General features: G+C 42.9%; 1 protein-coding gene across 1 annotated transcript in view; it reads right to left on the bottom strand.

Annotated features, from left to right (window-relative positions):
* Positions 1–4,046: 4,046 nt before the first annotated feature.
* Positions 4,047–17,613, bottom strand: part of CUNH9orf92 (chromosome unknown C9orf92 homolog) — a 44,284-nt gene continuing 30,717 nt past the window's right edge. Inside the window, 3 exon segments of the mRNA XM_032300134.1 lie at positions 4,047–4,179; positions 15,264–15,327; positions 15,821–15,948. Of these exon segments, the coding sequence (XP_032156025.1) occupies positions 4,107–4,179; positions 15,264–15,327; positions 15,821–15,948 (265 nt within the window). The 3' untranslated portion in view covers positions 4,047–4,106.

The following is a 17,613-nucleotide window of genomic DNA, read 5'->3' as shown; positions in this document are numbered from 1 at the left end:
TCTCTCGTCTAACCCCTGCTAATGGCATTAAGCATAGCCTGGAAATATCTCAAGTTACTCACCTCCCTGAGTCTACAGACCACATTTCAACCTTCATCATATAAGAAGGGAAGAGGACACATGTTAATTGAACGCCTACTGTCTTTTGGGCTCTGTGCTTAGTCCTTCCCCAATTTTATACTTGGATGATGAAACTTACAAGCCTCCTGGAGAAAGGGAATACTATTAACATCGTAAGTACTTGGAAGCCCTGAGAAGCTTTGCATAAAATATTGCAATGTGACGTGTCCATTTCTTTGTCCAATCTAGAGTTTCATATTTTTGTAAGTGGAAAATGCATCCTTTAACTTTCAGAAAAATGAGTTTTCAGTTAAAGTGTTAACGATATCGCAACCCTCTGTACTTTGTAAAATATTTATACCATAACCTGAGGGACACAGAGACGTCTCAGCAGGAATGGAAGGTAACTGGGGTGAGGATTTTCAAAAAGAAGTTGCCACGGGAACTTTTCACATGTTCTGTGAGCACCACTTAAGCTTTAGCCCACATATCAGCCTTTCACTGGCTCGGGCTGATGAGATGCTACTCAGCTGTCTAAGGCAACCTGAGAACCACAGCATCTTGTAACAGCAAAGAGGTCGACTGTGCTTTTCGTTCTCCTGCTCCCAAAGTAAGGCAGCTGCCCAAGGCAGCCTCTTGCTCTCTGCCCTTTCTTTCTATTCCCTTTATAGAGTTGCTTATCTATTCTCACAGCTTCAGCCATGCCCCATGCTGACCCCTCCTTAGGGTCTCAGTCCTATGTGCTTAGCTGCTTGTGGGACATTTAAACATACTGGCCTCACTTCAAACTCAAAATGCCCTGAAACAAACCCTTTTCCTCCCAGAGTTTCATATTTGAGCCAATGTCCCCAATTTTCTTAGTACGTGCATCTGAAATACTAAACCGTTCTCAATCTCCTGTCTTTCCTGATATTAACAATAGTTGCCATTTATTAAGAATCGTAGCTAACTTTAATTCGATTCTTCCATATGCCATAGTCATTCTATAGATGAGGAACAAGCTCAGAGATGGAAAGTTACTGGCCCAAGGTCACCTCACTACCTGTGGTGCTACAAGAGGTCGCTTTCAATTCTGATGTTGGTTTGCCCCTCCTTAGAGCCTATGCTCACAACCTCTCCACACTTCATGGCGATCAGGGAGAAGCCTATCAGTTCTTCCTAAGAAATGCCTCTTAAAGTCATAAACACTGGTCTATTCCCAGTTCCCCTTGTTCCTTAACACCTTTCCCCAGACTGATTTCCCTGGCACCATGATTTCCCTGGCTGCAAGCTTTTTCCATCAGAAACAACATCAAGAGCTCATCTTGTTAAGTTGCCGTGTTTACCATATTGAGCAAGAAGCAGCCTCCTGTGGTTCTCCAGCAGAGCAGCCTTGCCCAAACTGCATTCCTGGAGTATCCCACACACATCCCCTCATTGGTGGAGTGAGAATCTGCCCTGTGCCAGGAAATCAATGAGAGATGAATGGAAGTTTCATGCTAATAAAAAGTAGATGTTGAATAAAAGTTGCATAGGTGATGAATGTTTCAAAGAAAAATTCAGAATGCTTTTGGGAGCCCTGAAAGGTGAGCCAATATCATCTAGCTGGCTGTTCAGGGAGGTTTCTTTGAAGAAGATCCAAATCCTGTTTAGGGTGTATGCTGGGTTGAGGGCAGCTAAAGATATGTCTTTGTCATAGGTCTTCTCAGAGTGTGACGATGTGCGCGAACGTAGCATGACTTTTTTGAGGGGATAACTTTGTACAGAATGTCTTCCAAGTGTCCTTCATCTTGCTGCCCTCTATTTCGTGAAGCATCTTAGAGGTGAGTGTTTCATGGCATACTAGTTGAAGAAAGACTGCCCTAGAGGATAAAGTCCAAGTCTGGCATCCTGGCCTGGGTGTTCCAAACACAATGACTAAATTGACTTGGATAACGTTGCCCTGCCCTGCCCATCCGCCTCCCCTCCTGTTAGCGCCTCCCCTTCCGCATTAATGCAGCCATTTGCTATTATCGTGGCTCTGTGCTGCTCCTCAGACATGCAGGCCCCCTCCCTCAGGGAAGGCTGCCTTCTCCCCCAACCCTTGTCAAGTCATTCTCCACTCTCCAAGGTGCAATTTGAAATTTCTACTGCAACCAAGAAAACACTACTTCCCTTTTACTTTATTACTTCATCTGGCTCTTGTGTGTTTGCAGCCTTCTAACCCTTAGCTGTATGATTCAATTAGATTAAGCAGATATTGGAATCTAAAGACCTTGGTTCAAGTCCCTGCTTCACATCCACTCTCTGTGCAACCGTATGCCCTTGGCCTTTCTAAGTTTCAGCTTTCTCATCAGTAAAACAGAAATATTGGTCTCTCAGAAGATGAATTGATTTTTCCTTCAGGAGGTATTTTTTGTTGTTTTTGTTTCGTTTTGTTTTGTTTTTGAGACAGGGTCTCACTGTCGCCCAGGCTGGAGTGCAGTGGCACGATCTCCACCTCCTGCAACCACTGCCTCCCAGGTTCCAGCAATTCTCCTGCCTCAGCCTCCCAAGTAGCTGGGACTACAGGTGCATGCTGCCACACCCAGCTAATTTTTTTATATTTTAGTAGAGACAGGGGTTTCACCGTGTTGCCCAGACTGGTCGCAAACTCCTGAGCTCAGGCAATCTGTCCGCCTCCACCTCCCAAACTGCAGGGATTACAGGTGTGAGCCACAGCACCTGGCCAAGAAGTGTTTATTGTTTGTTTTTTTTAAAAAGGAGCATGAATGTGGAGAGAAGGTATCTTTGCAGAAACCCTCTCTCTTGGTCTTTGAGCTAGTCTATCCAGGCTTTTTGCAGAACTCTCCACGAGTTCTCCGTGAGTCCATCATCATGTTTTGGTTGTTTCCCTCAACTCTGCTTCTCTGTTCCCAATACTCCCATCAAAGGAATGAATCAAAGAAAAGCAGTAATGAATCCAGTAAAGCAGATGATTGGCGGCTAGGAGCCGTGTGATCGGCCTGCCAGTCGGGGACTGGGTGCCATGAGAGGACTGATGTGAATCCACGTGTGAGATTCAGCTGCGTATTGATCAAGTCCATTTGCACGTGAACCTCATCATCAGCTCCTGCTTAAGCCCTCGCTTCCCCGGTAATTGACTCTCGCATATTGATTAAGATGTTGATGTGTCCCAGGATTTCTCGGTGGTGATGCAGGCGTGCCTCCCGGCAGGCCAGGCTGGCAAAGCTCTTGCTGCACGGCTGTCACCAGGCACTTCTTAATGGATAAAGCTGTCATCTGAGAGCTGGAATGTCTTGCAGGCACAAAGACGAAATTAACTGTTCAATAATGTATGGGACATGGAAAAAACTTTACCCAACAACTCGAATTGATTGCTGTAAGTGTTTTGACTGCACTTGCCTGCTTTGCATAAAGTCAGCGACTTTGGCAAGCCTGATGTTCATGCACATCCATTTCTCAGCCTCTTTCAGAATAAGATTTGAGAGACTTCAGCGGCTGCCAGGAATGTGCTGTCCGGAGGGAAAGGGGAAAGAGGGTTAGGAAGTAGATGGCACAACTGACACCTCTCCCTTGGGACCCTTCAGTGATGTCTGGGCTTTAAAACAATGTTTTTCTGGCAGTTGATTGGAATCTTGCTGGAATGGATCATCTTGGGCGAGTTGGGTGAATCACTGGGTATAGAATTCCTGAGGCTCTGTGTCCTCACTTTGCCCCTTCCTTGCCGCCTTCCTTTCCCTGTTAGGCTGGGACCTCTTGCAGAGAGAGGCTATCGGTCAGACCTATGGGAGGAGGTCTGCTCTTGGTCACATATTTAACGCCAGCTTGATAAACAATTTTCATGCATTTAAGTTGGACCCTGCTTATTATTTGGGACTTGGTTAAACACGTGCTGTCTAATGATCCCACAGGAACTAGAAACCACTGCTTCTCCTCCGCTTCTCCCTTTCTAACCTGGGAAAGGGGAAAAATACCAAGGTAGCAAAGCTATACTCTACATCTTTTCTGCCAAGCTCAGCCCTTTAAAAACATAACAAGATCCTTTGAACATAGCTCTGTTTTATCACAGGCTCTTTATTGAAGTTTTAATCAACACAAGCAGCTGACAAAATAGGAGATTGTAGGTTCGGCTGTACATTATGTATCTTCCTTGTGAGTCTGAAAAAAATCATAACATTAAAAGAAGAGAAAATAAACAGCCTCGTTTAAAAAACAAACGAATCCCACCAAACCGAGGAAATCCTTTCGCACCCGGAGGAAGGCCTGCCGCGTGGCGTGCCGACTGTAGCCCCACAGTTTGCAGCCTCATGGAGATCATTACCATAAAACAAATAACCCTCTCGTTTCTGTCACCCACTATGAGTGAACTCAAAACCTCAGGCCCGCGTCCAGAGATTCCTTCTCCACAGGCCCAGTCAGCTAAGAAGGGAAGGAGGGCACCGGCCCCTATGTCCAAATCCTCATCTTTTTCTCGGTCCGTCCGCTGTGCCGTGGCTGTAGATAGTGATGCATCATTCTGGCCGGCAGAGTCCCCTCCTCACCACTGCCTCCATCTCCTTTACCTGCTTCCTTTCTTCCCTTCCTCAACAACAGGACAAATATGCACAAGGGTCTCCACTTCGTGTGTGAGGAAGCACTGGATGAGACAGAGGAATGCTTTCCTCTTTCTATCCTGATCTCAGGTCCCTTTTTGAAGCCCTTCTGCTGTCTTGCACTCCAAGAAAGTTGTCTCCTGGGCTTGCACAGTGATGCTGTTTCCACAAGCGGTGCATGGAAACTCTTGAAGAGAGGGATCCTGGGAGCTGCAGCCCAACTGGTGGGACTCCTGCTTTTCTGGCCAAAGTGATGTCTCTTTTCACTAAAAAAGGAAACGAAGGCAAGGTCAAAGAGGACTCAGGCGGGGGCAGTGGAGTGTTGTGATGGAGAGCGGGGCGCTTTCGTTGTTTAGACCTAGATTTGAATCTCAGCTCTGCCACTCACAAGGTATGGGCCTAGCACCTGCTAAGGTTCTCTAACTATGCACTGACAGAAGGAATGCATGGGGAGGAGGAGCTTGGGCAGGATGTGGTCCAGATGGGGCACCCGAGCAAGGAGGACATACAAAGTGTGAGAAAAATGAGCTGGATGCTGTCCCAAAGGAAAGTTTCTTGAAATAACAGATGAATACCTATTGGCAGGGAAGCATTGAAAGATCCAGGCTAGGACTAAACACACTGGGAATGAGAGGCTTGGTCCAAGCATCTTCTGGGAGTCCGGAGGGTTATGAGCCTCCATGGGCACTGTTGGAGAGGCTTGAAGGCCATGTGTGGCCTGGGAACAAGCATCTGATTCTTGAATAGAACAGTGGCAGGATCTGTCCTTTGGGAATGATTACCTGGCCATAATGGAATAATGGGAAGTGGGCCAGCAGGAGCCTAGACACATGCTTTGGCCGGGATGGCCACCTTGTATTGGGTATCAAGGGCCAGAGCCAAGACTTTCAGCATCAGATAAGGAAATGACATGGTCTTGGCAGATCTTTGGGGGAGAGGGCTGCCCAGCCATCCTGATCCTACCAATACTGTGGTGGCATTCATATCAGAGTTTCCATCTGAGCATAAAGATTTTCCAGGAAGTTTCCCTGGAAGTTCTGTTTCTGTGCATCGTATCAGTTTGCAACCACATACAGGGAACTGAGCCAGTAGGCCAAGACTTCTTCCTCTCATCCTTTCCTGCTCTTGCTTTCCTCAGATACTTGTTCCCTGAATGCTCCAGCAGATGGTGGTGGTACAATGACGAGAGACACTAGGTTCCTCATCCCAGATGTTCTCAGCCCATAGGAGACAGACAAACTCATATGCAGCCATGGCCAAAGTGCAGAGGAGGCCAAAGGACAGTATCACCAACTCAAATGAGAAGCATAGTTTTCGGAGACTCATAACTCCCTATTGATCAAGGGTACAGAGGAACTTGGCCTCTCCAAAAAAGTAAGAGAGGTTCTGAACCTTACTCATTGCAATGGGATGAAAGTTTGGGAGAAAATGGAAGAAATACACAGAAGCATATGATTGGGTCTTATCTGAGTCCACTTGTGCTGCTATAACAAAACACCTCAGATGAGGTCATTTATAAATAACAGAAACGTGTCTCTTATAGCTCTAGAGGCGGGGAAGTCCAAGACCAAGATGCCAGCAGGCTTGGTGTCTGTCAAGACCTTGCCTCTGCTTCAAAGATGGCCCCTTGTGTGGAGTTCTCAAGTGGTGGAAGGGAGAGCAGGAATGGGAGGGGTGAACTTGCTTTCTGAAGCCCTCTTTATAAGGACACCAATTCCGTTCATGAAGGCTAATCATCTCCAAAAAGCCCTACCTCTTAATGCTATTGCATTGGGAATTAATTTTCAACATGCAATTTGGAGCAACACAAACATTCGAACTAGAGCAGATCTGCCCAGGCGTGTGATCTGGTAGAAAACTCAGGCAAGCCCAGCAACAGCAGCTCATTTGAGCACGCAGGCTTGCAAGAGGCCACTTTGGAGCCAACGCACAGGTACGGGATTCTCAGAAAAACTTTGCAATTATTCTGTCCACCTTTAACTTCTAGATTTCCCTGGGATACAGGGAGTACTTACCCTTCAGCCTTAGGAAAGAGAAGTAAATTAGGTCAGAACTGCATTTTGTCCTCATGGGTAAAGGGGCGGGGGATCGTCCCAGAGCTTCAGTAACCAACGGCCAACTCCCCCAGCCTGTCTCAGGGCAATTATAGTAAGTGATTTGAAGTGGTGTGAATGGAAATGATTTATTCTGAGAACCTTGTCAGTACTGCTGTTAAATCATTTGTATTTCATTATGGGCCAGGAGTGGGCTAGACTACGTTCCTTTACCTCCGACCCCCATGCCATTTCCACAACTGGTTATTTCAGGTGACAATTAACAGGAAATGATAGTAACAGCCCCAGGGTGGTCACTTTTCTGAGGGACTCTTCGTATTAAGTTTCAATTACTTAGAGTCTCCCATCTAAGTCTCCAAAAGGAAATGAGCTGCTACTGTAGTTGTCACAAAAAATCAGTTACTTTTTAAAAAATCTTTCCCAGTCTCTGTTTTGCCAGTCAAGTTTGAGGAAGTTAAACTAAGAGTTAAACTGAAGGTTCTCTGGGGTCTCATCTGTAAGAAACCCATCTATTTCTTCTGCAACCCAAACTCCAAAAGACAAAGTCAAAAATGAAAATCATAAGAAGCAAATAATAATGAGGAATTCGATAGGGTTTGTCTTTTTCCCTCCAATATTTTAATCCCACGCTATGGAGAATGTTTTCAGCAGGGAACCCAGCACTTCCTGCCCTGATGGTCACCATGCTCTTTCCTTCTCCTCTGAGGGCCTCTGCTTCAGGACCACAGAATAGGATGTGTTGGTTTCCAGGGCAATATAGCAAACGGAGGTTCCACCCAGAGAGGAGGATGTGCAGCAGTTTCTGCTGACCGCGGCCGTCACAGTTGCTGTGTGCCTTTCTGCTAAGACAGCGAGCAGTGTCTGTTTGAAGTCTGGTCTTTGGGAAGGAGACCCAAGAGAACTTGAGCCAGGCTTGTCTGGATATCAAAGTCCAAATTAAAAATTTATTCCAGTGTTTGAAAAATTCCTGGCCAAAACCTTCATATGGATTAAAAAAAATACAAACTCCCTGCTTTCTTCAGTGTCTCCGATTGAGGACGAGAGGATTTATTTCAAAAAAGAAAAAATGAAAGCGAGGCCGAATAGTTCCATAAATGGGCTCAGGTCAGACGGCCTCTGAGCTACATCTGTAAGAAAAGAAATCTGTTAAACCACTTTGGGCAACTGGGAAGCACTTGTATTAGCTATCATTTGCAAATTTTCTTTTTTTTCCCTTTCCTATTGCATGTCAGATCACCGGGCTCTTTTTGCTGGATGTAAAGGGCGAAGAATGAGAAAGAGTTTCTATTCTGCCCCCCATACTCCTACCCCATTAGACAGAAAAGTGGAGGAGAAAGTTTTGTTTAAAAGTTGTGATATTGGGAGGGGAAAAAAAATTGCCAAGCAGAAAATGTAATAGTAATTATGAAATTATTGATATAAATTATTAGGCCAAAACAAAAAAGTTAAACAAGGAAGGAATGAAAATTTAAGCAATAAAATTAAACTAAGGCCATTAACAAAATACACAGAAGAAGTGGAACTAGCCCGACATGGGGCATTAGTAGTAAAATGGTTTTTTAGTTGTTGTTGTTTTTTGTTTGTTTGTTTGTTTTGAGACAAAGTCTTGCTCTGTCACCCAGACTGTAGTGTAATGGCACAATCTCCACTCACTGCAACTTCTGCCTCCCAGACTCAAGGGATTCTCTTGTCACAGCCTCCCAAATAGCTGGGATTACAGGTGGCCACCACCACGCCTGGCTATTTTTTTTTTTTTTTTTTTTTGGTATTTTTAGTAGAGACAGGTTTCACCATGTTGGTCAGGCTGGTTTCGAATTCCTGATCTTAAATGATTCACCCACCTCGGTCTCCCAGTGCTGGAATTATAGGCGTAAGCCACCACACCTGGCCGTGAAACGTTGAAACAGAAGTCGAGAATGAGAAGTTAGCTCCAACGGCAAAAAACTAGATGAAGGATCAGGATGAACATATCAAGTTTAGATTGAAAGCAAAGGGCCGAATAGAAGAAAGTGATAGAACCGTGTCAACAGACAGGAACAATAGCAGCTGTGAATGCAGACAGCCCCAGAACTACAAAGACATAAAACGGCCTGCAGAAATGAAGGCTGAGCCTCGAATGAATTCATACAGATCCTCTGGTCAAGGCTTTTTGCTTTTGTTGTTGCTTTAGTTAACTTCCTAACTTGAAGTATAACAAAAATACCTAGCACTGGTGTACAGTTTGATTAATTTTTCAGAGTGAACACACCCACATGACCACCTCGCGGACCCGGCCATGGAATAATGCCATTACCTTAAGGCAGCCGTCTTTAGTCCCACTCTCCAAGAGTGACCCCTCTTTCGACAGTCAATCAGTATAGATTAGTTTTTTCTGTTATTGGAGGTCACATTGAGTCATACAATATATTTTTATTTCTTCCTTCACTTAACATTATAATTTTTATCCGTACTGTCGCACATAGTGGTAAGTTGTTCATTCTCAGTGCTATGTAGTATTCCATTGTATATATGCCATAATGAACACCTTTCTACTGTTGATAGACATTTGTGTTGCCTCTAGGCTCTGGAGTGCCTTTTAATGCCCTTGTACACAGACCTCTGTGTGTATATATGTAGGAGAATGGTTCAGTCAGAGAGTATGCATATGTTAGCTCTAGTAGACACCACAAAAACAATTTTTCAAAGCAGTTGTACCTGCTTAATTAGCAGATTCCATGACTGCTAATGACATATAAGAATTCCTGTCACTTCAGATTCTCACCATATTCAGCATTGTCAATTTATCTTAAATGTATATTCTAATAAGAAAGTGGTTAATATTGAATTGTGATTCTAAGTTTGCATACCTAATTTTGTATATTTTCATAAGTCTGTTACCAATTTAGACATCTTCTTTTGTAAAAGGACTGTCAATAATTATTTGCCCATTTTTAATACGTTATGTGTCATCTTGTTGTTGTTATATAGGAAATCTTTAAATATTCTGGATATAAGTTCCTTTGTCTGATATATTTTTGGAAATATCTTCTCCCACTTTATGACTGGCCCTTTAATTGTCTTAAATGTAGGTCTGTGTTTTCTTTCTTTTTCTTTTTTTCGTGAGAAATTGTTAATTTTAATGAGACCAATTGATCAATCTTTTGTTTTATGGTTAAGTACATTGTATGTGTTGTTTCAATTTATCTACATCAAGCTCATGAAGATATTCTCATGTGTTATATTGCAGAAGTTTTATTGTTCAACTTTTTACACTTAGGCCTATGTTCCATCTGTAATGGACTTTCATATAGGGTGTGAGACAGGGGTCAAATAATTGTTTTTCTTTTGGAAGTCCAATTAACTCAACCATTTGTTTTCACACACTACATTGCAGTGGTGCCCATGTTGTAAATCAGGTGATTTCTATGCAGCTCTGTTTCTGGACTCTCAACTCTGTTCCGTGAATCCATTTGTCTCTATTACACCAACATCATGCTGCCTTAATTACTGTGGCTTTATAATAAGTTTTGATGTCTGGTAGTACAAGCCCTTCAGCTTTCTTCTTTTTTAGTTTGTCTTGACTATTTTTGACACTTTGTATTTCTAAGTAAATTTTAGAATTAGCTTACCAATTTTTACAAGAAAAGAAAAAAGAGAGGGAAGGAGGAAGGGAGGGAGGGAGGAAGGATGCATGGGAAAGGGGAAGCAAGGGAAAAAGGAGAAGGAGAGATAAAGAAAACCTGCTGGGATTTTGACTAGTGTTGCATGGAAGCAAAGACCAATTTGAAGAGCATTAACATTTTTACTCTAGGTCTCTCAGTCCAATTTACATGTTATATCTCCTCATTAATTTAAGTCTTTAAAAACTATTCTCTGTAATATTCTGCATTTGCTATGCATTGGTCAGGTGCATATTTTGCTGAATTTATTCCTAACAAGGTGCTTAATTTTTAAAATACTATTGTAAATGGCATCAAATTTAAAGTATTATTTTCGAATACTTGTTGCTAGTACACAAAAACATAGCTGATTTTTGTATGTTGACTTACAGTCATTGGTTTAGCTGAATTTGCTGGCTCATTCCAGTAATTCGCCTGTGGAGTCTCTGTATACAATCATGTCCACAGATAATATCGGGTTTGTGTCTTTTCTTATTCTTAAGTTTTGAATTTTTTTTTTTTTTTTTTTGTCTAAACTACTCTGGCTAAAACTTCCAGTACAATGTTAGATAGAAGTGGTCAGAGTGAATATCCTTGTCTTGTTCCTGGTCTCCAGTAGAATTGTTTCTATGTTACTATTAAGTATGGACTTATTTGATATAGCCTTTTAGATTAAAGGGTTCCCTTCTAGTCATCTGATGCCAGTTATATTTTTAATCATGAACAAGTTCTGAGTTTTATCAAATGGTTTTTATTCATCTTTTGAGGTGTTCATATGGTTTTTCTTCTTTATTCTGTTACTGTGGTGAATTACACTGATTGATTTTTAAGTGTTAAACCAACCTTACATTTTTGAAATAAACTTTATTTTGTCATGATATCTGATCCTTTAAAATATCTCTAGATTTGGTTTGCCCAAGAGTTTTGTATCTATATTACAATGAAGGATTGGCCTATAATTTTCTTCTTCTGGAATGTTCTTGACAAGTTTCACTATCAAAGTAATGCTGGACTCATAAAATGAGTAGCAAAGTATTTCTTCCTTTTTCTGATCCCTGGAAGAGTTTGTGTAACCCTTATATTTTTCTCATGTGTTTGAAATAAATTTTTACTTAAATGTCTAGGCCTCAATATTTCTTTGCAGAAATTTTAAATTATTGATTCAATTTCTTTAGCAAATATGTGAATATTCACATTATCCATTTCTTCCTTTATCCATTTTTGCATTTTTCTAGGAATTTGTCCATTTCACCTGCACGTTCAAAGACATTGACATAAAATTCATCATAATATCATCTTAATATTTTGTTTAATGTCTATAGGGTGTATGTTAGTAATTTATGCTTTCTTTTTATCTAGGTCAGTCTCTCCAGAAATCTATTTATTAGGCTTTCCCTGAAAATATGGACAAATACATAGAAATTCATTATACAATAAAAAATTAAGAGAAGGCCAACTGAAAGATAGATGATGTATTGGTGGTTAAAAGCAGGAGAAATTATAATTTATTGGGAAGCTCACAGGGGACTTAAAGTGGGAAATATTTGAGATAAACGTTGAAGGAAAGGTAGAATTTTGACAGTATAAATAGAAAAGGCATTACTGGCAAAAGAGAAACTTGGATAATGTGTAGCAGAAAGTTGGGAAAAGATTGGACGGTCTGGGCAATCAAGACATTTGAGTCATAGACAATGAGAAGACACTGAACTCATATTTTCAGTATTTTCATATGTTGCCTACTTGGAAAATATGAGGAACAATGTTGAGGAAAGACACTAAGTTGTCCAACCTGGTGATTGGGAGAAGAAAAAGAAGGCAAGAGGAAGGGTTACATTTCAGGATTAGAAATATAGACTTCGTAGGTCCCAGCACAAAGCTGCAGTCTGGAGCCAACACAGTGGAGGAGCTGTCAAGACAAGGAACAGCATGAGGATGTGATCAGGCTGGGTCCAGAACAATGGGCTTTACTCCTACTACAGCATAAGAGGAAGGAGTCAGTGAGTGCAGACCAGAGAGGGGAGCGTGGAGCCACAGAAGCCAAGGAAGCTGGCTTTCCTGTAGGGCAGAGTTGATTCTATCAGACTCTACAGCTCAGCTGAGGGATGAGGACCCAGAAAGCCACTGGACTCAGCATGTGGGAAATCACTGTGGGCCTTTGTGGTACATACGGAGATAGTAAATGTCTGGCCTCAACGGGAAGAGAGAGAAGAGAGGGCTTCATTCTAAGGTGCATGCTCTTTCGAGCTGTGCAACCCACTCTGTCTTCCATTCACAATTATTTATTGGTTGCCTCCCTGTTCCGGCAAGATGCTAGGTGTTCATTATACGGTGGTAAACAACAACATGACCTCTCTCCTATTGAGCTCATATCTGATGAGGAGCTAAACATCAAGCAAATATAAAGAAATGATTAAAAATCATGATTAGTGCTTGGGGAGAAAGAAGAGGGAATTATGAGAGAGAATAAAAGGAGGCTGATTTAGATTGCAGGGGGGATTGGGGAACGCCTGACCATGGATTACATGTAGGGGCATGAATGAGTTCTGACAGCATTGAAATAACAAGATGGGCTGCTCAAGTGCCTCCTTCAGGGGCCAAGTAAATTCTGTTCTAGAATTTGCTGGGCATCATGACCCCCCAACTTCATCTAATGCCCAAACCTCACTCCCCATCACATGTCTACCTTCAGGAGACAGAGAAATCAGTCAGAAAATAGAAATCACCACAAATCAAATTAAAGGAGAAAATGTGTAGTTCAAGGCAAAATCTTCTTTCAAAGAACACAAGGAAGATGGATCTACTGTTGTTGAGTTATAATGCTGGGAGATTATGAAGGCTAATACGATTAATTGTAATTATCATTTATAATGTATACTCATAATGATATTGCTTCTAGAACATCTTCATTATCTTTCACTTCTGAAATGTGTGGGCTTCCCAACAGATTTCAGACAGGGCTTTTATTGGGCCCAGATCATCAATCCAAACCTTTTAAGGTAAGGGTGTTGCTACCTCAGAAGCCAAAGAGACATTTCCCCGCCTGGAAAGCACTAAATAGTCATTAGCTTCTTCAATCTGTTTACCAGCCGCCTGTCATTGGGGTTCAACAGGCCTCAAAATCAACACTCTGCTCTGTCTGTCCATCACAGGGCTGTCCCACAGACTGCGGTTCTCAAGTGGCCTCAGGCAAGCCTTATTTCACGCCAGAGCTGGGTTCCTGGGGAAAAACATGTCTAAATTGAATTTGGTTTATTCAGTTCCATTTGAAATGAAGCCTGTGTTTAAAAGAAAGCCATACTGGATTCTTTTTCAAGCAAGTGTTCACTGTCTGACCTAATTGGTCTCAGAGACCCTAATTTGGAGAGCTTTTGCGCCCTTCGTCTGTCACTGTGGCAGTGTCAAAATTGGGATGGCTTCTTTCCACCTCCTAGGCTGCAAGTAACACTACTCTCCCCAAGCATCATCAGGGCCCCTCTCTCCATAATCTCTGGCCACCCTCTGTCTGTCTCAGTTTCTTCTGACTACACTGTAGGGCTCCCCAGGCCTCCTCAGTCTTGTCTCACTTGGACACCTGCTTTGTGGGAACCCATGTCCTTGACCATCTTGGCTGGCCCATGCACCTCGGCCTGTTTGTATTCAGACCCTTTGGAATCCACAGGGACAACTCACCAGTGACCAGGGGCAGAGCAGCTGTATCAACTCAGCTTGGGGAAGCTCAAGTATCCAGTGATCTTGGCTGTGTGGAGTTTGAAATTAAGCCCAATGTATTACTCACGGCAAAACCAGGGGCCAGCCAAGTTAAATAGAGCACTCCCCGAAACATTCATGGACTGATTAGAGAAGGAAGCTCTGATTGAAGAGAGGCTATTTGGTGTCTGCTTTTATTTTTTTAAACAACACGCTTTTCCATTAGTGAGATGTGAAAAGCAGAAACCTCAAAGAATGATATTTATTAATTTAAAAAGTTCAGGCCTATGACCATATGCCATGTCCCCTTAACTTCATAATAATGGCCACACTTTTTATGGGGGTCTTCCTTTGTCCAAAAACTGTGGTAAGTACTTTGTAAGCATTTTCTCATTTAATCTTTATGAAAACTCTGTGATGTAGGTACCACTGTTATTTCCCTTTGCAGATGGGCAAGCTGAGGGCCACAAGGAGCTAGCACACACTATTTTTAAGTGATAGAGCTAAAATTTGAACACTGGCAGTCTGCCCTTCTATTCTTACCCACTCTTAAACAAATGTAAGTACCCAGGAGCTTTCATGAAGAGAACACCTCAAGAGAAAGCGGTGACAGTACCCCATGGGTTCATAAGTGGGCACAAGTTGCTTTTTTGAAAGAACTCTGAAGGCCAGGAATTCAATAGGCAGAACACACCCCACTAAACCAAGCAGGGTTTGAGTTTGCAGATTATTTTCCAACCAGAAGGCGTTCATTGACTTGGAGTAAGAAAGGAGATCATTTAATGGACTTACAGAAAATGTTTTTGTTTTCGCTTTTTTTTCTTTCGCAGAACAGTTCAAATCTTCCAGGCCATGGTCCATTCCCTCTGTTGGCGTTTCTACCTGGGATTGTTATGAGAGGTCTGAAGCGAAGCCCCCATGTCCTGCACTGGCCAGGCCTGCCCTCTCGTCTGGTCAGGGCACCCACACTGCCTTTGCAGCCGCGTATCCACATACACATGTTTATTGGAGCCCTGAGAATCTCACTTCTCAAAAAGCCCTGGGAATTAGATTGTTTTCCACACTGAAAGTTTTCATTTGAAAAATAACTCTCTTTGTTTAACTAATGAAAAGGAGGGGCTGCTGTTCGCTTCTCAGGCTGGGTAAGAATTCCATGGGCAGTAATTCTGTTCTCAGTGGAAAATGTTTCGGTTTCTTAATGTTGTTTTGCAGACTGGTCCTTGCCCGGCCCTTGCTCCCAGGACCACACATACACACATGTGCACATTCACCCATGCACAGTGCAGCATTTTTCACCCTTCCCTGTTGGGGATGGTTGCATCCTCTTTCCAACACCTGCAGAACAAAAACGAGGTGGGTCAGTCGCTGTCACCCAGCCAGACACATCCCTGCACGGACGGGAACAGAACGCTTTCCCTGGCCACGCTTTCAACCCCAGAGGCTGGGTGGGCCACAGAGGAAGGAAATTGGACTCCAAACTTCTCCTGTTTCTGAGCATCTCCATGTCAAGCAATTCTCTCACACCATGGAGAGGGTGGTCTGTTACATTCCCTCCTCATTAGGTCCGTATGACATGGCGATAAACACAGTGCTGTCGTCATTGGACTTACAGTATGGCCAAGCATGGTGCTGAGCGGTCTGGACTGCACAAAACAAATCAAAATATGGCCCCAGGAGACCACTTAGGGGTGGTAGGAAAATCATGGATGCTCACATTTAGACAGACCTGCACTGTCACTTAAACAGCTCAGCCCACGTGCACGCAACTGCTGAACCACTCTGAGCCTTTGCATCCACAGCTACAGACAAGAGAAGTTATGTAACTTACACGCAGGTGCAGTGCCCTGGATGGTGTGTCACACATAGTAGATGTTCAAGGAACATCTGTCATCTTGCCTGTCCTTTGTTCTCTGAAAACTAGCCATCTCTTCTCTAGCTGGGGGCCAAACCCCATTCCTATAAAACAAGTTACAAACAATTGAGCGCTGGTCCAGCAGAGCTGAGTCCAGAGCAGGTGTCCTCACCAAGGTCCTCTGCAGAGTGTGTGTGCACTGTCAAGGGGGTGTTGTGTGCTGGAGGGCGGGGGAATCTGACAGCAGTGGGAACGGTGAGGTCTATTCTCCAGAAATGTAAAGTATTCCTTCTCTCCATAGTCTTTGTATAGGACAGATGTATCTGCCCTGAGCATGTGGCTTAGATACAGTTCGGCTTAAAGCAGGCAAAAGGACTGGGCAAAATCACTGCCATGTGAAAATAGACATTTAGGAGATCCACACGCATTAAATGTAAAGAGAAGATTAGCTGTTAGCATGAGGCAAATGAATAGCTTTAAAAGCAGACAGGGATAGTATGAAACGAGTCTGTCAGTCAGACTGCTTTTAGTTTTAAGTGATAGAAACCTTCTTCTATATTACCTCTAGCAAATAAATAAATCAGTAATTTATTGCTTTATATAACCAAGACACTCTGGGTTAGAGCTTCAGCTGGGGCTGAATACACAAAGTCGTATGACGCTGGTGGGGCTGGCTGCTTTGCTGGCTCTCTTTCTCTCTCCATCTCTTCGTTTTGTCTAATAGTCTAATTCTCTTCTCTTTCAAATTAGCATCCTACTCTCAACCTAGTAGCTCCAACAGAGAAATTCTATCTCTCAGCATAGGCATATCAAAACCAGAGAGGATTCCAATGGACCCAACCCTAAACATATCGCCGGCTAGGGGAAAAGGCTCTATAATTTCTCTGCTACAGAAAGTGCAGATTTAGACAGATCTGTTTAAGCGACACCCTCTCTGTTTAAGCGGCCATGCAGGTCTGTCTAAGTCTGCACTCAACCAAACGTTTGAGTGTCTACTCTGTGCTAGCTGCTGCTGTAGCCACTGGGAACGCAGCAGTGGACAGGGCAAGCGGTGCCCTGCTCCCAGGCAGCTTACGGTCTTGTGAGAAGCAACAGTTTAGTTGAATCCTGCTACTCTGCATCAAGAACCAAACAGAAGTATAGAGTTTTCTCAGTTCACAAAAAAAGCCCATTTCTTTATAAAATGAACAGAAAGGCACCAAATACAGTTCTCTACACTGAAAGTTCCCACATGTAAAACAAGCATACGTATTGTCTCACATTCCAGCCAGCAGGGCAGCCTCAGAGTGGAACCCGCCTGTGGAATGGCACCTCTGGAAGGAATGCAGCAGGCAGTACTGCCAACCAGAAATGGCTGTGGCTTTCAGGAGACATCGCTGCTTTGGAGTTTCTTGCAGAAAACTTTCACATTCATCTCACACACAAGGAATGCAAACTGCTTCCATCACAGGAATATATATATATATATATATATATATATATATGTATATGTGTGTGTGTGTGTGTGTGTGTGTGTGTGTGTGTATAGATATAGATATAGATATATATTTGTTCTCTGATCAAAAGAAAGAGGGATTCTCTGTACTACTCTGTAATCAATAATATGAAATGGAATTACACCCTGAGTACACTATAATGGGGACTGTGGATTTAGGTTAGGAGAGAAAATGTGGCCTCCCAAAATTTCTGCATTTGGAGGGACAAGTAGACTTGTGTTTTTTGATCACTTGGATGTGTGATGGTGTGGGAGGGAAGTCTCATCGAATGGA

This window comes from Sapajus apella, unplaced genomic scaffold, assembly GCF_009761245.1.
Source record: "Sapajus apella isolate SASKATOON/1434 unplaced genomic scaffold, GSC_monkey_1.0 scaffold42, whole genome shotgun sequence".
NCBI classification, from domain to species: Eukaryota; Metazoa; Chordata; class Mammalia; order Primates; family Cebidae; genus Sapajus; species Sapajus apella.
The sequence above is the reverse complement of the archived record's forward strand: the minus strand, read 5'-3'. Positions and strand labels throughout refer to the sequence as shown.